This window comes from Phaenicophaeus curvirostris, chromosome 1, assembly GCF_032191515.1.
Source record: "Phaenicophaeus curvirostris isolate KB17595 chromosome 1, BPBGC_Pcur_1.0, whole genome shotgun sequence".
NCBI classification, from domain to species: Eukaryota; Metazoa; Chordata; class Aves; order Cuculiformes; family Cuculidae; genus Phaenicophaeus; species Phaenicophaeus curvirostris.
The window spans coordinates 78,223,057-78,245,754 of NC_091392.1; the positions used below are offsets into that span (position 1 = coordinate 78,223,057).

Consider the following 22,698-nt stretch of genomic DNA (forward strand, 5'->3'; position numbering starts at 1 on the left):
AGATTTGTCACATGAACAACAGCTTCTGATTATTCACCAGACTTTGTGACCACACTCTTGAATAAAAATTCATCAATCTAAATTCAAATTCCTCTCTGGTAAAAATAATTATTTTTTTTTTAAAAAAATGAATTCTTCCAAGCATACAAACCCAAATTTACATTACTGTTTTACTATCACCAAAGCTACAGAAAAGCAGAAACAACATTATTTTTAATGTTTTGATCAATCTAAGATTTATTTGCTGAAGTAACTGAAAGTAACTTAATAATCTCTATCAGCTAAAAAATAGGTGTCTTGGTGTTTTACACCCGTCTGTATTACCTTATGAGGTCAATAGGCTGAAACTTGTAAAATACTCCATATCTTGCCCATTCTCGATACAGCAACTAAATAAAAAGAAAAATTGAAAGAAAGAAAGAAAATTAATTTGAAACAGTGCTCCCATCTGTTTTTACAAACATATTCAAGGAGTTAAAAAAATAAATTTTAAAAAAAAGCAGTTTCCCATGCTTCAATATAAACTTCCAGGTACATTTTTCAGACAATTTTGGAAGACTCCACATCCTTACCTCCTCCCCACCACATTTGTTAGATAGCAGTATTAAAAAGAAAGGCTCAAAAGGAAAATCAAAATATGCTATAATCTTGTGGAAATCTTTGGGAAGATGCTAGAAATAATCCTACTTACAGAGTGAATTTCGTCTATGGTGTGATTTCTTTAATGTCTGGGATCCCACCATAGATAATATCCAAGGAGAAGTAAACTGAGGTAGAAGTTCAAAATTGGTCAACGGGTATGTAAAAACATGCCAAGAGCTAATAAATGTGTCAAAACTAGTCTGCTCTTCTGCACAGTTCCTGAGGCTACTATACCCTCTAGAGCCCATATAGAATCACAAAATCATAGATTGGAAGGAACCATAAAGATCACCCAGTTCCAGTCCCTGTGCAATGGGCAGGGACAGCTCCCACTGGATCAGGTAGTTCAAAATCTCATCCAACCTGGCCTTGAACACCTCCAGGGATAGGGCATCCACAACTTCCCTGGGAAACCAGTTCCAGTGCCTCACCACCTTCACAGGAAAAAAAAAATTCTTCCTAATAGCTAATATCTAATCTTTCAGCTTAAAACCACTACCCTTTGTCCTGTCACTACACTCCCTTTATCAGAATCTCTCCCCATACTTCCTGAAGGCCCTCTTTAAGTACTGGAAGGCTGTTCTGTCTCCCTGGAGCCATCCTTTCTCTAGGCTGAACAAGCTCAACTTTCTCAGCCTGTCCTCATAGCAGAGGTGTTCCAGCCCTCTGATCATCTTTATGGCCCTATTCTGGACTTGCTCCAACAGATCCATGTCCTTCCTTTGCTGAGGACTCCAGAATTGAATGCAATACTCCAGGTGATGTCTCAAGAGAGCAGAGAAAATGGAGAGAATCACTTCTCTAGACCTGGTCACACATCTTTTGATGCAGCCCAGGATACTGTTGGCTTTCTAGACTGCAGGTGCACATTGCTGGCTTATGTTGAACTTCTCATTCACCAACACACCTATGTTCTTCCCTTCAGGGCTGCTCTCAACCTGTTCTCCACCCAGCCTGTATTTGTGATTGAAATTGTCTAGACCCATGTGCAGGACCTTGCACTTGGCCTTGTCGAACTTCGTGAGGGTAGCACAGGCCCACCTCTTAAGTCTGTCAAGGTCCCTCTGGATATCATCCCTTTCCTCCAGTGTGTCAACTGCCACACACTTGGTATTATCTGCAAACTTGCTGAGGGTGCACTCAATCCCCACTTCTGTCTGCATGGTGCACATGGACACCCAAATTTGTGTAATTGCTGTTGGAAATGCAAATTTACCCACAGCTTACAGACAGCTCAAAGGAAGGCACTTGTCCTACAGAAACTTCTTACAGTGGGAGGAATTCAGCAGGAACAGAGTCAGGAGTAAGAGGAAGTATTTTAGGATCTGTGATATATTAACCATAATACACTCAACTGCAATAGGCTAGAGACTTGGGATAGTCTTCCTCATTCCCTTTTTCATTGCTATGATCTGCATGACACAACTTTGCTGAGGTTTCAGAAAGAAAAGGGAAACCTCTGACACATTTTCACAAGAGGCTGTAAAGGAAATTAGTAATTATAGTGTGAAAGACATCACACTCTTTTGGAAAAAATAAAGCCAGCTGCTTGATAGAAATTACCATGTGATTAATAATTTGGTAAAAGATTTAATTTAATAGCAGTACATTCTATAACTGTGTATGAACTTACTAGCAATCCAGAGAGGAAATTAAAAAATTAAGTTTTCCGGAATTATGTGAAGACCAAAGGAAGCTCAGAGGAACTTCAGCATGATCTTTTGTTATATGACTGTTCACCATAGTAATCTTTGGAGGAAAATAAAAAACAGGGTAGTCCCATGCAAAAGAGTAAGATTTTCTGTAGAACAACCAGAGTGGTTCATATTCCTCCCATAGTTTTACACTATGAAAGGGCTGTATACAGTTTAAGACAACATGCCCATCGAAAACTATTTCTTGAAGTACAGAGTGCATCAAAAATAATAAATGAATAATGAGAATATGATGATAAATGATACTATATTAACCACATCACTACTTACAGATTATAAACCTGCATCATCCAAAAAAAACAAGTGTCAAGCTCTTTGCCTCTCTTTCAAAAAATAAGTGAGAAATCAGAAAAAGAGTAGCAAATGTAAGCTAAGGCATCATATCATTCCTAGTAAAACTGGAGTAGTGATGAAATTACGCTTTGAGAACGAACTTCTGTGTAGAATATCTGCTGGCTCCAAGAGATGGCCTCTTCTATTGTGCTCTCATGAGACCTCACCTGGAGCATTGTGTCCAGTTCTGGAAAGCCCGGCGTAAGAAAGATATGGAGCTGTTGGAACAGATCCAGAGGAAGCCACAAAGTAGATCAGAGGGCTGGAGTAGCTCTGCTACAAGGACAGGCTAAGAGAGTTAGTGTCATTGAACCTAGAGAAGAGAAGGCTCCAGGGACATGTTATAGCAGCCTTCCAGTATCTGAAAGGGGCCTACGAGAAAGCTGGGGAGGGACTTTTTGCAAGGGTATGGAGTGATAGGATGAGGGGGAATGGTTAGATTAGACATTGGGAAGTAATTCTTCACAATGAGAGTGGTGAGGCACTGGCACAGGCTGCCCAGGGAAGTTGTGGACACCTCCTGATCAAGGCCAACCTGGATCGAGCCTTGGGAAGCCTGGTCCAGTGGGAAGTGTCCCATGGCAGGGAGGTTGGAACTGGATGATCTTTAAGGCCCCTTCCAACCCAAACCATTCTATGATTCTATACTTCAGTTTCTCACTTCCTGTGAGCACTAGATGACTATCCCTCATCTGTCTCATGTAAATTGCAGTTAATGTGAATTAATGGAAGTGCTGTGTTAATGACTTGGATACTTCCATTCTTCTGTAAATTCTGGCTGGGATTCGGCAATAAGTTTTAAAACTGTTGGAGAGGAAAGCATGGGTAAAGAAGCACATGCAGACAAATACACAACTAGACACATACAGAAGGCATTCTGCAAAGAAGTTATATTAAATATTCGCCTTTTTCTTCAACAGGAAAAAAAGGAAATCCAAGGATTGTCAAAACTAGTAATTTCCAAACAGTCAGATACAGGGTTTTTTTCAAAATGCATAGCATGCGGAACTCATCAGCTTTGTTGCAGACTGGATTGCAAACTGTTTAGTTCTATCTGCCAGATAAATGCTCATTAAGTACTTTTTTCCTGGTAGATAGTAGGTTGTTGCACAAAGGATTTATGTAACTATGCAAGAGCTGAAGAGAACACTAGTAACAAAGTACATATAGGTTTGCAGCTATCAGTAGCTGCATCTGCAAGATGGTCCCTTTTGACAGTTAGCAGCACACTATGCCATCTTTTGAAGCCAACAGCACAATTAAAGTAAGTGTGGAGAAGTTTCAGATACTGTAATCGTAGAGCTATCTTTGAGATTTTCCCACTACATTTTTCTACTGTTTATAACGCCTCTCCTCCTGCAGTTGCTATGTGAAACAACTAAATAAATATCAAGTGAGCAATTAAGACTTGTACCCTGCAAACATGTGCATAACCAGCATGTGCCCAGCAAAGTATTATTGTTGAGAATATGAAAACTGACTTGCAAAAATTTGAGTGAATGGCATTGTGTACTCACTAAAGATACAGCATAAACTATCTTCTGCTCATAGATCAGAGAGTAAAACTTATACTGCTGAAAAAGCTGGTAAATCAGCAATGAGATTCAATGAATGTGGAGTCTTGGCTCTTAGAATCTTGCTCTTGCAGAGCATATTCTTGTAAAATGCTTAGCGCTCGTGGAAAGAAATATTGAGACTGTTTGATTTTATTTGGCTGCAACAGGAGTTGAAGAGGATTGCCCTGGCTGTCATATTGATATTTTCATATGAATACTTTTGGTTACCAACTCAAAATCACCCCTTGCTATTACCCCCACAGCATTGCCTACAGTTTTATACGTTTCCGTAATCATAGTGATAGATGAATCCACTAAAATATATGAAGCAAGAATGTTATTGTTATTTAATTCTTAAAACTACTTAAAAATTGTTTTGAATGTAGCTACAGAGTGGAGTTTGAAAAGCAAATAGGAAATTGCAGTTAGTTCAGGAACAGGCTGCTATGTCACTATATCAGACTATAGAATCCCACAGGTTACTCTGATTCCAAAAGCCACAGCACTGAAGTTGAGTTAAGGAACAAATATTTTCCAATCGACTGTGTTGCCCACACTAAACCTCAGTCTTAACAGTGCAATTTTCAAGTTTAACTGTAATCTGGAAACTGAAATGCCTTTCATGCTATTTCTTAAACTGAAAGAAATTCTGGGAAGAGTTTTATACTTATAGTTTATTGTGATTTATCAGCTAAATTTAAAATCATTATTTTCTATAAGTTTATATCAACACTTTCCGAGCTTCTAATATTCTAGGAATGTTGTTGTACTCTATGACAAAAGCGTATGAGTTTTTCCCAGGCAGATAACAAAGTCCTTATCTATTACTCAATGTCCAACTATTGCTAGAAATGGTTACATGTTGCCATTGGGCTAGAAGCTTAAAGACAATCAAGTCCCTATTTATACTCATGATGACTTATTACCATGCTGCTGTGCAATAACTTTCTTAAAAAGTTGGGATTTTTTTGTTTTATTTTTTTTCTAGAACAGAAATCGCAAGAAAAGAGGGAAAATCCTTTACTCCAATCAACAGTCTTAGGAAAGGAGAGGGTTTCATTGACTGCAGATTTCAAATTCTCATACAATGTGACAAACGTATTATTTCACTGAGCATTTTCTCCAAGGAAATCCCAAAGAAGGTAAATAAGGATTAACCTTTTATATTATGAACTGGTACATAAGACTTAATTTGTTGTGCTGCCTTAGAGGCATAAGTACCCTAGACAGGGTCAGTTCATAATTTTAGGGGCTTATACAACCAATAATTGAAATAGAAGATGCAGATAAGTTAAAACAGACAAAATAAAAAGAGGCAGAGAAAAAAAAGCTGAAAAATGCCCCCCTTGTCTTTAAACCTGATCAAGGCTTTTCAGGAAATTAAACACCGAGACTATTAGATTCAGATAGAAAACAGATGATGTTATGCATAGAAATACTACAGCAGATTCAACGGCTAGGAAGCAAAGACATATGTGAATAATCAGTGAAGTCTTTCTGGAAAGAAGCTTTTATGTTTTTAATACTTAGCACTTCATAACTGAGCCTAATAGGCAGAATAAAAAGAAGGCAGCACAGAATACAGCTAGTAGGGTGAATATTTTTCCAGACACTAGTCCTTTTAGGCCCTCTTTCCAGCTATTCCACAGTACCCAATCTTCCTCATCTCTTCTCTAAAAATTTTGTTAATCTTACAAGTCACTAAACTATGTAGCTGACTTTCAGAGTTACTTACAGTCTCACTATTACCACCTAATCAGAAAAATTCTGCAAGTGCCGAGTAGACGATTTCTTCATGAACAAAAAGTTCAAAATAACATACAGAAATATACAAGTTTCTTTATTGCTTGTTTTCCAACTTTGTCATACACTAAATTAAATCGTGTATGGCTCGTGAAGACATCTAGTGGCTGAATGTTGACACTGTTTACCAAAAACTATAATTACGTTTTCAATTTTTAGCTAAGCCAGCATTAAGAGAAACCAAACTTATTTTTATGAACTATGAACTCAGTCTTCATTTCAAGCGCTCAAATGGTCATAATTTGTAGCAATTGCACTCCTGAGAACTACATGGTGTTTTGCCACATCAATGGCATTTTCTTACCTCTCCTTCAAGCAACAGATGGCACATATCAACATATAATATCATAGATTTAAAAACATTTATGAGACAATTTAGAAGTCACTAAGGACACATGCAATTGGATTTCTAGCACACTAGATATTTAAAGCATCCAAACACTTTCTTTTCCTTCATTCCTCCCTCCTCTCCTTTCTCTCCCGACAATTTTCACTTTTCATTTCCTATCCTATTGTTTGTATATTACTAAAAAAATGAGCAAACATTAGAGAAAATATGGAATTTATCTGAATGGATTACAATTATTAAATGGTTTTGTTCATTTCATTAAAAACATTCTGAATCCACACAGCCTTTGATTATGTATCCATTTTTCCTGTGCAGACAGTTGGTGGTGGATATATTTCAAAAATCTTTTCATAGCTAGAAACTTTTTATTTGCAAAACAATTGGAAGCAGATTTTTATAAATTGCATGTAATTTAATTGAATACACAAATAAATTAGAAATACAACTATGTTTTATCCTAGTAACCATTGTTCTATAGTATGATTTGGTTATGGAAAGAAAATAATTGTATAAGTTTTTTAACAACTTTTGCTTCCTGGCAGGTTTAAAAATCTTGTCTATGCATGTGGAGGTAAACTTGAAGCATTTCAATATGTAAAGATCAAATTATATTCATTGAAATATTTTATAAGAAGTCTTCATAAAAGGTCTTGCAAAAAAAAGTTACATGCAGAAATACAGGAAAATAAGTAATGTAAAAATATATTCATTTTAAAAACATTTACAGGATAATGCTTTACAATAGCTTTTAGGACATTCATATTTATCACATTAAATCTATATGGAATTAAGTTTGTAATGTATTTTACCTTTCTTTCATTCATGTCACCATTTTGGCCTTCATATTCACCCTAGAGAAAGAAAATAATTTAATAACTCCTATGAAAACAGATTAAAATTCAATAAAAGTTAGATCAGCTTTCCTATATCTTCGATTTTACTTTTAGGACACAAGCTGAAATGTATTTATGTGAGAGTTTTTGTATTAGATAGAACCACACACACAAAACATATTTTCATTGTCACAGGTAACAAACATGAATGTCTAGACACTACTGAGTGATACCATCAGAGAACTAGATATTTAACAGTATATACATACATCATGAAGTGGGTATGCTGCATCATAAACATTGTTTGCTATTAATGTGCCAATACCTAAAAGAAAAAAAAATCAGATAGTTAACAGCTAGGCACAGAAAAGATTATTGCGGATTTCATTTCATGACATTACAAAGGGGAATGAACTGTATTATTTAGAATATTCACAATCATGTCAAGATGAACATACACCAGCACAGAAGTGCCTGGCTATGGAAATAATGTTTTGACAGGAGAACTGCATTTTCTTGAGTGAACTTGTATGGTACAAAGACTGCTTTGACAAATTTCTCATCCTGATGATAAAAAGGCATGATTGAGGATGAAAACATCTGGCAAGACCTTCTTGAGCTTGACAAGGATCAGGATTAGAAATTAGATTGGCTGAGCCTGTGAAGTCTGTAAAAAGTCTTTCTATAAATATATTAAAAATAAAAGGAGGACTAGGGAGAATATACAGTCCCTATTGGATGCAGAAGGAACAACTGTGACAGGGGATGAGGACAAGGCTGAGATACTTAATGCCGCTTTTTCCTCAGTCTTTAATAGTAAGGAAAGTTGTTCCATCTGTGTACAAACCCAGGAGTTAGAGGAGCAAAATGAGGCTCCCATGATCCAAGGGGAGGTGGTGGGAGACTTGCTTGCCCAGCTAGACACCCACAAGTCTATGGGACCAGATGGGATCCACCCAAGTGTATTGAAGGAGCTGGTGGGTGTGCTTGCCAAACCCCTTTCTATCATCTTCCAACAGTCCTGGAAGACTGGGGAAGTCCCACTGGACTGGAGGCTGGCTGATGTCGTGCCCATCTACAAGAAGGGTCGCAGGGAGGATCCAGGGAACTACAGGCCTGTCAGTCTGACCTCAGTGCCAGGGAAAGTCATGGAACAGGTGACCTTGAGTGCCATCGTGAAGCACATGCAAGGGAACCGGGTGATCAGGCCTAGTCAACATGGGTTCACAAAAGGCAGATCTTGCCAAACTAACCTGATCACCTTCTATGACAAAGTGACTTGGCTGCTGGATGAGGGAAGGGCTGTGGATGTGGTCTTCCTGGACTTCAGTAAAGCCTTTGACACACTTTCTCACAGCATTCTGCTTGAGAAACTGTCAGCCTCTGGCCTGGGCAGGCGCACACTCTCCTGGGTGGAAAACTGGTTGGATGGCTGGGCCCAGAGGGTGGTGGTAAATGGTGTGAAATCCAGCTGGAGGCCAGTGACAAGTGGTGTTCCCCAGGGCTCAGTGCTGGGTCCAGCCCTGTTCAATGTCTTTACTAATGACCTGGATGAAGGCATTGAGTGCACCCTTAGCAAGTTTGCAGACAATACTAAGCTGGGTGGAAGCGTGGATCTGATGGTGAGTAAGGAAGCTCTCCAAAGGGATCTGAACAGGCTGGACCACTGGGCTGAGACCAATGGCATGAGGTTTAACAATGCCAGATGCCGGCTCCTGCCCTTGGGGGACAACAACCCTGTGCAGTGATACAGACTAGGAGAAGTCTGTCTAGAAAGCTGCCTGGAGGAGAAAGACTTGGGGGTGTTGGTTGACAGCCAACTGAACATGAGCCAGCAGTGTGCCCAGGTGGCCAAGAAGGCCAATGGCATCTTGACCTTCCCTGGAGGTGTTTAAGGAACAGTTGGACAAGGCGCTGAGGGGCATGGTTTAGTGTTTGATAGGAATGTTTGGACTCAATGATCCGGTGAGTCTCTTCCAACCTGGTGATTCTATGATTCTATGGTTCTATGAATGATCAGAACTATGGTTTCCCCCTAACACACACAAATAATAAAAAGAAACCACTGTCACGGAATTTTGGTGATTGAAGTATCCCTTCCTAGCTTTTGATGAATATTTGATCAGGTGTCATAATCACTGAACCAAGTGCTACCTTTCCTCATAACAATATATGGCCATCCTTCTGAGTCTGGAACAGTGCTCCTTTGTTTGCAGGAGTTATGTCAGTTTGTGCTCATCAAATCCATGTTTATACTGGAGAGCTAGATGCTCTGGGACAAAATTGCTGAGTCCTAAAAACTGCAAGCAGGAAGTCTGATGAAAAGTACAGGAAGATACAGGGAGGAGGTCCTATCTCAGGTGAAAACAATTGCTCTATAAGATGACAACTAGAGCTAAGATTAGTGGTTTTCAATGTCTAGTAAAAAGTAACCAGCTAGCTTGTCTTAAGGGATCCAGTAGCCAAATTACACAACTACCATTCTGAAATGTTTTGGAAAGAAAACCCTCTGACCAGATATACCAGGTAGGCATCACCATTAAATTTCATCCTTGGTACAGACATCCTTACCACTATTTGCATTATTAGAATCAGGAAATCTTTAGATCTGGATAATGTTACGACTTCTACGAGCATTCCATGTTTGGAAAGTTTACAATGGTTCATAATTATGCTAGGAAAAATATGCCATTGTTGTATAATGTTATATTAAGTGGAGGAAAAAAAAGATGTAAAAATTAATAAGCAAATGTGTTTGAAGTATCGATATTTTCCACCTATCATGTTATGAAGCATATGCTTATGAAAACCAAAGCCTGCTATAACTACTTCCAAAATCATTGTCATATCTGTTGTGCAAAATAAGGAATGGAATCATAAAAACACCAAAACAACAACTACAACAAACAAAAAACAACAACAAAAAAACCCAACCAAAACATCCAAACCCACGGGAATAAAATGATAATATTTAAGAATATATTTTAAACCACTCATAATGAGAAACATGGGAACCATTGAACTTCTGGGAGAGGATCTCAGAAACCAAAACTATTTGTGAATTAATGTCAAACCTGATGCATAACAATGTTTTGGCTATGGGCCAGAAAGATGGGGCGGACAGGAGGGTTTAAGTATTTGCAACATGTCAAATGGGATTCAGTGCTGACATGAGCTTGAAGTGGATCACCTTAGACTAAGAAAAGAAGCTTGACAAATCAATACTAGTTCTTTGATCCACTATGATTACTCTATAAACCAGAAGAAGCTATTTCTTGCCAAACTAACCTGATCTCTTGATACAGTTTCTCATAGCATTCTGCTTTGGAAACTGTCAGCCTCTAGACTGGACAGGCACACACTCTCCTGGGTGGAAAACTGGTTGGATGGCCAGACCCAGAGAGTGGTGCTAAATGGCATTAACTCCCGTTCAATGTCTTTATCAATGACCTGGATGAAGGCACTGAGTGCACCCTTAGCAAGTTTGTGGATGACACTAAGCTGGGTGAAAGCGTGGGTCTGATGGAGGGTAGGGAGGCTCTCCAAAGGGATCTAAACAGGCTAGACTGCTGGGCAGAGTCAAATGGCATGAGGTTTAAAAAGGCCAAATGCTGGGTCCTGCACTTGGGGCGCAACAACCCTAAGCAGTGCTACAGACTGGGAGAAGCCTGGCTGGAAAGCTGCCTGGAGGAGAAGGACCTGGGGGTGTTGGTCAACAGCAGACTGAACATGAGCCAGCAGTGTGCCCGGGTGGCCAAGAAGGCCAATGGCATCTTGGCCTGTATCAGAAATGGCGTGACCAGCAGGTCCAGGGAGGTTATTCTCCCTCTGTACTCGGTACTGGTGAGACCTCTCCTTGAATACTGTGTTCAGTTCTGAGCCCCTCACCATAAGAAGGATGTTGAGTCTCTGGAGCGAGTCCAGAGAAGAGCGCCGAAACTGGTAAAGGGGCTGGAGAACAAGTCTTATGAGGAGCGTCTGAAAGAGCTGGGGTTGTTTAAGCCTGGAGAAGAGGAGGCTGAGGGGAGACCTCATTGCTCTCTACAACTACCTGAAGCGAGGTTGTGGAGAGGAGGGAGCTGGCTTCTTCTCCCAAGTGACAGGGCACAGGACAAGAGGGAATGGCCTCAAGCTCCACCAGGGGAGGTTCAGGCTCAACATAAGGAAAAAATTCTTCACTGAAAGGGTCATTAGGCAATGGAACAGTCTGCCCAGGGAGGTGGTTGAGTCACCTTCCCTGGAGGTGTTTAAGGTGCAGGTGGACGAGATACTGAGGGGCATGGTTCAGAGATTGGTGGGAATGGTTGGACTCGATGATCCAGTGGGTCTCTTCCAACCTGGTGATTCTATGAAAATAGAGAAAACTTTAAGAGGCAAAAAAAAATCTCATTGTTAGAGTGCTCCTTCCCTTCTTACTGTGTCCTTGTAGGATATATTGCTTCTTTCAAGCTTTCTTTCAGCCCAACAACTTGCAAAGCCTTAAGAGTTTTGATAGATTCAATACAGTCTCTTTGGATCCCTTGAGAAGGTGTCAGTTCTGGGTGCTGGCTTTTATGTCAGCAGACTTAGTGACCCTGCTGCACTTTAGGGTTCTTGTTTTAAATACCTTACACTGCCTTATCTCTAAAATACTGCACTCTAGGAACATCTGTGTACATTGGCTCCACAGCTCCTAGGGAAAGTATGATCTCCCCAGTCACCAAGAGGATTCCCTGAATGTTAGCTGGAGCAATCCTGCAAAGTATTCCTGTCTACTACCCCAATATTGCATCTGAGCAGATCAAAACATAGAACACCATAGAGCAAACACCAAACAAAACAGCAAGTGAATAATGTTTTAGAAATGAAGAATGCCTCACATTTTCTCAACTATCTTTTCAATTTTTTAAGTTAAATAGTGTAATAAATTTAAATGCTTGTACTGGGCAAAACCAAATATATTTGGTTGAAAAAGAGAAAGCATTTTGGTTTGGGTTTTTATTTTCATGTAATTTTAAAATAATAAAAGCATCTCTATTTCAGGGAAAAATAAATTTATCTGTTTCTACTCCATCTGCTGTACCAAAGAAATACGTTACTGCAGCTTAACTGCAAAAATTTACACAAAGACCATGCAGAAATCTATTGCTACTGCACACTTATTCTTTGGAAGTACGTTATCCTAGAACTTTGTGATCTGCTTATAAATGGTCAAGCTTATGGAGAGACTTCCAGGAAACACACCAGACAAGGAGCACTACCAACTTCTTTGCTACTGGAGAGATAAGAGCCAGGATATCACAACAGATTAAAAAAAAAAACAGTAGAGAAAAAGAGAACCTGTATTGTTCTGAACCTCAAGAAATCAAAAGCCCCAAATTTTTCAGGGTTTCCCTAAGGGTATCACATAGTATCTTCAAAACAGCTCCGTCATATATTTCACTATGTCAGGGACATAATTTTTAAATCTGCAGTGGTAAAAATAACCCGGAAAGATGTATTAGTCTATTGAAATGGCGATAAAAATCTTCTCCCTGAAGAAATAACACAACATATTGTAATTGACAACTGAGTTTTCAAAAGCAGATCATGTCATGATCAAACCCAATTTTATAACAACTCACTAACTGCAAATTATGTGCTGGAGAAATGAAAAGCAAGCTCCCATTTACATGACCTATCCAAACCATAAACTAGAAAATATTATTTTATTCCTCATAAAAAATATTTGTTTCAATCTTTTTTTTTTTCTGAAAATGTCCCAGCATATTTTTGTTTTCTGAGAGAAAAAACAAACAGTATTCTGTGAGGCAGTGAAACAGTTCCTTTCAAATCAATATCTCTAATGGTCTTCCATCCATCTTACCCATGCTGTTTCTGGCCTTTGTAGACGTGCGCTTCAAGATTTCATGTACCTGTGTAAAAAAACAGTGGTAAAAAAACACACACCACCCCTAGAGATATTTAAAAGACTAGTAGATGAGGTACTTGAGGCTTAGTGGCAGAAATGGCGTGACCAGCAGGTCCAGGAAGGTTATTCTCCCTCTGTACTCGGCACTGGTGAGACCTCTCCTTGAATCCTGTGTTCAGTTCTGGGCCCCTCACCACAAGAAGGATGTTGAAGCTCTGGAGCGAGTCCAGAGAAGAGCAACAAAGCTGGTGAAGGGGCTGGAGAGCAAGTCTTACAAGGAGCGGCTGAGAGAGCTGGGGTTGTTTAGCCTGGAGAAGAGGAAGCTGAGGGGAGACTTCATTGCTCTTTATAACTACCTGAAAGGAAGTTGTGGAGAGGAGGGTGTTGGCCTCTTCTCTGAAGTGACAGGGGACAGGATGAGAGGGAATGGCTTTAAATTTTTCACGGAAAGGGTCATTGGGCACTGGAACAGCCTGCCCAGGGAGGTGGTTGAGTCACCTTCCCTGGAGATGTTTAAGGCATGGGTAGACAAGGTGCGGAGGGGCATTGTTTAGTATTTGATAGGAACGGTTGGACTCGATGATCCAATGGGTCTTTTCCAACCAGGTGATTCTATGATCTCATTGACAAGATACAAGGTTTCTCACCAAAGACTACTGGATCTAGGGAGTTACTATAGGATTGCAGAGGAGGTAATTTTATGGAACAAAATCTAGTTAAAAATCAGGAAGCAGGGCTTAGTAACAACTTTGAACAATGGAGAGGAGTCAGTACCAATGTTCTCCTACATAGCATCTCCACCTCCTGGACCACTAGGCACCTCCAGTGTTGTACTTCTTACATGCTTATGACTGCTTAGTATTTTGCATAAACAGAGTAATGCATCAACTGATGGAGTTAGCAAAGTAGTCACCAACACTCACTAGTAAAGTAAATCCCATTCAGCACACAAGTCAGGGATATGTTACTTTTGTTTACTTACTATTCGGCTGCGGGTAGCATTGTCAAAAAAGGTGTCTTTGTCTTTAATGTTATACCTAAAACATCAGAAGGGAAAAAAATATCAGTTATATTTTCAGATGTGGGAGTAAGAAGTACGATAACATATAAGATTCTGATTTAGAATTAATTTAGCAACCACAGCAAGTAAGAAAAACAGATGTTTAAAGGAATTACAGGTTAAATAGTACAGCGTAATAGACTGTGCTATTTAAGACCTAATCATTCAAAGTTCTATCTGGATTGCAACGATGATAGGCATAAAAATGCAAAAATATGAACTAACATAAAATGTCTTTCAGATAAGGAAAGCTTGTCTATTGTTTACACAAAACGATATTTTAATCTTTTCCTTATAACATACCCTCAACACCATAACATTCTGAGGTTATGTTATTAGGTTTCAACTAGCCTGCTGCAGATGTTCATTACTCTTTTCCAGGCTACTAACCAGTCGACATTTCACTTGCTTTCAAATAACCTTTCCACTGGAATTATGAATTCCCTTAAACCTTAAAATCATCATATGTGAAATTACTTTCCCACTTTATTCCTCTCCACCAACTTGATTTACATTCAGTATTAATTAAAATTGTCGGGACAATAAATGATACCGTGGGTCATTACTTTTATTATTGAATGTTATTTATCAGACATAAATACAAGGATATACCCATGAGGGAAAACAGAGTGTTTAATGTCAAACTGGGCTTCGAAGTATTATTCTGAGTGAAAGGGCAAGTGTCAAGAATTCCTTATCTGCATATTATTAGCCAAGTTTTAATAACTATAATAAATCTATCAAGAGGAAAAATATTATTGAATTTCTACCAGCTTTTTTTTTTTTTTTTTTCAAAACAGACAGTACTATAGTTAACCAAAAATTCAGGAATTTGTTGGTAGGATTTTTACAGTTCAAACTAAAAACATAGATACTTTGTTGCACTGCTTCCAGTGCTTTATCCAGCAGAAAGAAATAAAACACTGGCAGAAAGTCTCTGAAGCTTAGATTTCTGTTAATCCACTGAAACGGAATGCACTGCCAATGCACGTTCATTCACTTTAGATCTACTTACTTGGCCTTCAATAAATCCAGTTTTATTCAGACATATGCTCTTATGTGGAAATTTAGGAATAATCTGACAAATTTCATATTTCCTTAGCATTTCCAGAAGTACTCAATGAATTCCTGAATTTTCATTAAACTATCGGTAGAAAAATGATAACACTAAAATGATAAGTTATAGTTTCTTCATTGTTCATCACAATTTGAAGTACTCACAAATATATTTTCTCTCTGGAAAATGGGTAAGACAGGCTTTTCATGTTGGTATTTCCTTGTCGTGGCACCTGGGGTTGCAGAGGTTCAGTCAATTTGCACCATATTTCATTCAACTTTTCAAGTATTCCCCCTTCTTCTGTGATTTCATACATCTGAGTAGATAAAATATTGTACATTGATGAGTCACTTCCAAAAATTCACTAAAATGAAAAAAAAGATAAAACTTGCTATGCACATATGTTTAAATCTGTCACATATGTAACCAAAATAAGTACCATCTCTGCAGACACATTCCCATATAACAGCAAGCACCTGAAACCATAGGGTTTCATTTCCAAGAATTTCTTGTCTTTCACAAGTTACTCCCAGAAGAAAACTCAGTGCAGAACTGTTAATAAAAGAAACATCCTTACCAACTAAACTAGGAGCTACAGGGTGATGATGGAAAGGCGAAGTAATTATTTTGACTTTCTTACTGGTAATAGAGGGAACAGACAAAATCGGAAGATCCTTTACTTGCTCCCAATTATACTGCCTCAGCAGGATAGAATATTGCTGGATAATATTTGCTAGAAAGGTCTGACAGCACATGAATACATTCCACTATAAGTGAGTATGTCAGGCTCATGGCTATGTGACAGTTTGAAGTGCAAGGACAGCTTTCACTGTTTCAGATTGATGTGAAGTGCTAGGGAGCTGCTCAGAAATATGAAGGTATTTCTTTCAGAAACAGAAAATCTTACCAAACGTAAGTTTATGTCCTCCTCATAGGACATGCCCCCCAGCTCTTCCATCAGCTTTATTGCCCTCCTCTGGACCTTTACTTCCTTCTTAGATTGTGGGGCCCAGAACTGCACACAGTACTTACGTTGAAGTCTTGCCAATACAAAAAACAGTGGGATAATCTCCTCCATTGACCAGCTGGTTGTGCTCTGTTTGACGCATGCCAGGATGCAGTTTGCCTTCTTGGCTACCAGGGCATACTGCTGACTCATACCGAGCCTGCTGTCAACTAGCAACTTCAGATTCCTTTCTGCAGTGTTGCTACCAAGCTACCAGGTATTACTCTCTTAGGTTCTGAATTCAGCACTTGTTAAATTTCATGCCATTAATCATTGCCCAATGCACCAATCTATTTAGATCCCTCCCATAAGAGAGTCAACAGCACCTCCCAGTTTAGCACCATCAGAAAACTGGCTAATGATGCATTCAACTCCTGCATCCACATAATCGATAAATATGCTGAATAGAACTCTCCATAGAATTGATCCCTTAGGAATACTGGTCATCACCCAAATGCAGATCCATTCAGAACAACACTTGGAGCTCTTCCATTCTGCCAGTTATTCACCCAATGCACCATATACCCACTTATCTCACAGCTGGACAAATTGTCCAGAAGGATATTGTGAAGAACAATATCAAAAACCTTACTAAAATCCAGAACAAATTATGTCTACAGCCTTCCTATCATCTACTAGGAAGGAAACTTTATGATAGAAGGATTTTAAATTAGTTAGACAGGACTTTCCCTTTGTGAAAACATTGACTGTGCCTGATGATTTTATCGTCATTTAAATGTCTTTCTATAGCACCTGGTATGATCTTCTCCACAGTTATTCCAAACTAACAGGTCTGTGTTTTCTGGGTCTTCCTTCATTCTCTTCTTGTGTTATGGAATAGAATTGACTAGTTTCCAGTCAGCGGCTACCTCCCCAGACTCCCAAGACCATTGGTAGATGATGGAAAGGGGTCTTGCTGTAACAGCTGCTAACTCCTTCACTACTCTGAGATGAATCCCATCAGGCCTCATGGACTTGTGAATATTCAGCTGATACAGACAGTCCCTTACAAATTCAGTGTCCATGAATAGAAAGTCACTGTTACTGCAGCTGTGGTTTCCTGACTCAGAGGACCAGGTAGTTGAAGGTCTTTCATCAATATTAAAGACAAAGGCAAAAAAAGGCATTGAATGCCTCCACTTTTTCTTTATTCTTATTTGTCAGGTGATCATCTGCAATAAACATTAGTCCAATATTTTCTTTAGACCTCCTTTTACTATCGACGTATTTTAAAAGCTTGCATGTTTTCTGACACAACACAGGCCAGTTTAAACACGAGCTGAGCTTTGGCCTCTCCTGTCTTCTCACTCATTATACAAACATCAGCTTGTGACTTTCCTACAAAGTCTTACCTTGCTTCCAGAGATGGTACAATTCCTCTTTCCTATCAAGCTCTACAAGGAATTCCGTATTCAGCCAAGCTGATCTTCTGCCACATTTGCTTGACTTGCAACACACTGGAATTACCTGTTCCTTTGCTTTAAAAGCATGGTTTTTAAAAACTGACCATCCCTCATGAACCCCTTAAGCCTCAAAAGTAGATTCCCAGGGACCCCTCCTAACTAGCTCCATGAGTAGTTTAAAGTTTACTCTCTGAAATGTGGAATAAAAAAACTCTGCTGATGTTTTTTCTCATTACACTGACAATTTTTAACTCAATTGTTTTGTGATCACTGTGGCCAAGACAGCCACTTACCATCACATTTCCTACAAGTCCTTTTCTATTCACAAACAGCAAGGCATCTTATCTAGTTGGCTCACTGAACACTTGTGACAAGATATTACCTTCAACGCACTTCAGGAAATTCTCAGACTTGCTTATCACTCAAGTACGGTATTCCCAGTTAATGCCTGGGAAGTGGAAATCTCCCATAAGGACAAGAGCTACTAATCCAGAAATTTCGCCTAACAGCCTATAGAATAAGTCATCAAGCCTATCATTGTGGCTGGGCAATCAATACAGACATCCACAATGATATCTGCTTTGTTTGCTTTGTTTTCCACCCCCCTAATCTTCACCTAGAGACTCTCAAACATTCATAGAATTATAGAATAGCTTGAGTTGGAAGGGACTTTAAAGATCATCCAGTTCCAATCACCCTGCCATGGGCAGGGACATCCCACTAGATCAGGCTGCCCAAGGCCCCATCCAACCTGGCCTTGAACACCTCCAGGGATGAAGCATCCACAACTTCCCTGGGAAACCTGTTCCAGTGCCTCATCACTCTCATGTTGAAATTCTTCCTTGTATCAAGCCTAAATCTGCCCCTCTCCAGTTTATACCCATTCCCTCTTGTCCTATAATAAGCCTTTATGAATACTCCCTCTCCAGCTTTCTTGTAGGCCCCTTTCAGGTACTGGAAGGTCACTATAAGGTCTCAGAGCCTTCTCTACTCCAGGCTGAACAAGCCCAGCTCTCTCGGCCTGTCCTCATATGGGGGGTGCTCCAGCCCTCTGATCATCTTTGTAGCCATCCTCTGGACCTGTTCCAACAGTTCCATATCCTTCATATGTTGAGGATTCCAGAAATGGAAACAGTACTCCAGATGAGGTCTCACAAGAGAGGAACAGAGGGGCAGAATCATCTCCCTTGACCTGCTGGCCACGCTTCTTTTGATGCAGCCCAGGATACGGTTGGCCTGCTGTGAGCTCACATTGCTGGCTCATGTCAAGCTTCTCATCGGCCAGCACCCCCAGGGCCTTCTATGCAGGGCAGGTCTCAATCACGTCATTCCCCATTGTGTACTGAAATTGGGAATTGCCCCGACCAAGGTGTAGGGCGTTGCACTTGGCCCTGTTGAACCTCATGAGGTTCTCACAGGTCCACTTCTGCAGCCTGTCCAGGTCCTTCTGGATGACATTCCGTCCTTCCCATGTGGCAACTATACCACTCAATTTGGTGTCATCTGCAAACTTGCTGAGGGTGCACTCAATCTCACTGTCAATATTTTTGATGAAGATATTAAACAGCATCGGTCCCATTATGGACCCCTGAGGAACACCACTTGTCACGGATCTCCATCTGGACTTTGAGCCATTGACCACTACTCTCTGAATACAACCATCCAACCAGTTTCTTATTCACTGAATAGTCCACCCATCAAATCCACATCTCTTCAATTAGAGAGAAGGATGTTGTGGAGTACTGTGTCAAAGGCTTTACAGAAATCTAGATAAATCTCGTCCATCAGTTCACCCATGTCCACTGCAGTGGTTACCCCATCATAGAAAGCTACTAAGCTGGTCAGACAGGATTCACCCCTGGTGAAGCCATGCTGGCTGCATTAATCACCTCCATGTCTTCAATGTGCTTTAGCATAGCTTCTAGTAGGACCTGTACAATGATCTCCCCAGGCACAGAGGTGAGGCTGACAGCTTGGTAGTTCCCAGGGTCATCTTTTCCATCCTTTTTAAAAATGGTGACAGTGTTATCCTTCTTCCAGTCATCAAGGACTACTTCTGATTGTCATGACTTTTCAAATATCATGGAGAATGTCTTGGCAACTATATCAGTCAATTCCCTCAGGACTCTGGGATGCATTTCATCAGGTCTCATAGACTTATAAATGTTCAGGTTCCTCAGGTGGCCACAAACCTGATCCTCCTCTACTGTGGGAGGGGTTTACCGCCTTGGTCACAATCTTGCTGTCCCATCACCCAGGAGGGGTGAGGAGAGTGGTTATCAGTGAAGACTGAGGCAAAAATGTTTTTAAGTACCCAGCCTTCTCCTCATCTGTTGATGCAAGGTCATCATTCCCAATCATCAGTTTGGCTATGTTTTCTTTAACTTTCCTCTTCTGATTGATGTACCTGTAGAAGCCCTTCTTGTTAGTCTTTACTTCCCTTGACAAGGTTCTGCTTCAGCTGTGCCTTGGCCTTCCTGACCTCATCCCTACACAACCAGGTAGCGTCTCTATACACATCCCAGGTTACCTGTCTCTGCTTGCACTGCCTCTGCAGTTTCCTCTTCTTCTTTAGTTTAACCAGGAGGTCTCGACTCAGCCACGCCAGTCTCTTCCCTTCCCTGCCTGATTTTCTACATACGGGGACTGAGCGCTCTTGCACTTTATGGAAAGCATCCTTGAATATTTGCCAGCTTTGTTCTACTCCCTTGTCTCAGAGGACCATGTCCCAGGGGGTCCTACCGAGTAATTACTTGAAGAGCTGGAAGTCTGTTTTCCTGAAATTTATGGTCCTGACTATACTCCTCATCTGTCACTCCACCAGTGCAAGATCACTGCAGACCAGGCTGCCTCTAATCCTAATATCACTGTTGAGTTCACTTGTATTAACGACCATAAGGTCCAATATTGCCTCTATCAGATGAACTAAGAAATTATCTTCAATACACTCCAGGTATCTCCTGGATTGCCTACTGCTTGCTGTGCTACTTTTCCAGAATATGTCAGGGTGGTCAAAGTCCCCAAGTAGGATGAGCGCTTGCAAGCGTGAAGCCTCCTGTAGCTGGAGGAAGAAGACTCCATCAGTTGTCTCTCCTTGATGGAGTGGCCTGTAGTATATACCAACCACAAAGTTCCAATTGGTTCCTCTGTCTTTAATTCTGACCCATAAGCTCTCAACCTGTTCATGGCTACTCCTCAACGACAGCTCTTCACATTCTATCCTTTCCCTGAGATAGAGGGCAACACCTCCACCCCTCCTACCCAGTCTGCCCCTTCTGAACAGCCTGTAGCCATTGATAGCCACACTCTGGTCATGGGATTTGTCCCACCAAGTTTCAGTGATTGCAACTAGATCATAGCTTTCTAGTAGCACAGTAGCTTCCAGCCCCTTCTGCTTGTTACTCAAGCTTTGTGTGTTTGTGTAAAGGTACTTCAGCTGGGCTGCCAGTTGCATCACCTTATTACCTATAAGGTGTTCTAGAGTAGTATCGCCCTTGACAATTGAACCTTGACACCTGTCCTCCCACTGCTTGATGTTATCCCCCTCCCCCTTCATATCTAGTTTAAAGCCCTATCTACAAGCCCTGCAAGACCTTTCTCCCGCTCTGAGAAAGGAGGCTCCTATCCGATACCTGTAATCCTGATGCCATGTAGGCCGTCCCCTTATCAAAAAACTTAAAGATTTTGTGGTGACACCAGCCACAGAGCCATGTATTAATTAATTGGATCCATCTCAGATGTGCTATGTCACCACCAGCAACTGGAAGGAGGGAAGAAAAAATCATCTGGGGCCCAGATTCCCTCACTAGCCATCCCAAGGCCCTAAAATCTTTTTTAAACCCCCTTGGGCTTTGTACTGCTGCTTCATCCCCTCCCACAGCAGCAGTAACAGGTAATAGTCTGTAGATCCCACCAGGCTGGGAAGTTTCCTGGCCACATCCCTTACCCTGGCTCCTGGGATACAGCAGACTTTCCTGTGAGTGCAGTCTGCTCAATATATTGGACCCTCTGTCCCCTTCAATAGAGAGTGTCCTACAACTATGACTCTCTGCAAGGGCTGTACAGTTAAACATCTCCCTTACGTACTCCTCCACCACCACTATTATTCCTATCCCTTCCAAACAGTTTATAGCCCTCCATCCCAGCATGCCAGTCATTGGACTCATTCCATGAAGTCTCACTAATACCAGAGACATCATAGCTTCATGAACAGAAGCCCGTCTTTTTCTTTTCCCAGTTGTTTCTCATATACATATTTGAGTGTAGGCCATTCTCACTCATCAAAAATAACTGTATTGCCATATCCAGAAGTTAAAATTGCTCAAAAAGTAGCTTTTCCCAGCATTTCATTTATCCTGAAAGATGATTTAAGACTGGACATTTAGAAAAAAAATATTTTGCAACCAATTCATCATGTTTAGAGGTGGATATTTTCCATTGAAAATTTTTTGTTTATGGTTTCATTGGATGCTTGAATAAATAAAAATAGCATCACAGAAGATACCAAATATGCATTGAAAACAACTTTTTGTCTCTCTGAACAAAAATAGAACTTTCTCTTTCATGGCTACTAGCTGACTTTATCAGTTTATATTATCAAATTCCCAAAGTACTAGACTTCAGTTTATCACAATGGAGTTTTGTATTTTCTTCAGAGTAAATTTCTCTTCCATCTGTCTTTAATTGCCAAAAAAACCAGAAGATATGAACAGAGGTTTCCTGTCATGTGTGCTTTCTGGTAGTGAACTGTTAGTGCTCCATTTCTGCTGTTGAGGTATTAGAAAAATAAAGTAGTCAAGAAGAGCTGTCAGCAATCTTCTCCTTAAAACTGTTATATCAATTTTAAGTTATACAAAAAAACTTACTGCCCTAGGATGAATTGTCAGGAAAATTGAGATCTGTTTTCTTTGTTAGTACACATAATTAAATTCATTTTCTTCTACACACCAAAATAAATTATGAGTATAAACCCAAATACTGATTTCATAACTAGCTAATCAATGACTGCATGCTTATTTACTCTTTCAATATTTGCCACAATATTCAATAGA

General features: G+C 40.1%; 1 protein-coding gene across 1 annotated transcript in view; it reads right to left on the reverse strand.

Annotated features, from left to right (window-relative positions):
- The window catches only part of ANO2 (anoctamin 2), a 196,412-nt gene that overhangs the window by 131,043 nt on the left and 42,671 nt on the right, over positions 1-22,698 (reverse strand). The window contains exons 5-10 of the mRNA XM_069863875.1: positions 15,403-15,554; positions 14,104-14,158; positions 13,077-13,125; positions 7,501-7,556; positions 7,208-7,249; positions 325-389 (exon numbers count right to left, since the gene is read on the reverse strand). Coding sequence (XP_069719976.1) covers positions 325-389; positions 7,208-7,249; positions 7,501-7,556; positions 13,077-13,125; positions 14,104-14,158; positions 15,403-15,554 — 419 coding nt within the window. The remainder of the gene's footprint in view (positions 1-324; positions 390-7,207; positions 7,250-7,500; positions 7,557-13,076; positions 13,126-14,103; positions 14,159-15,402; positions 15,555-22,698) is intronic.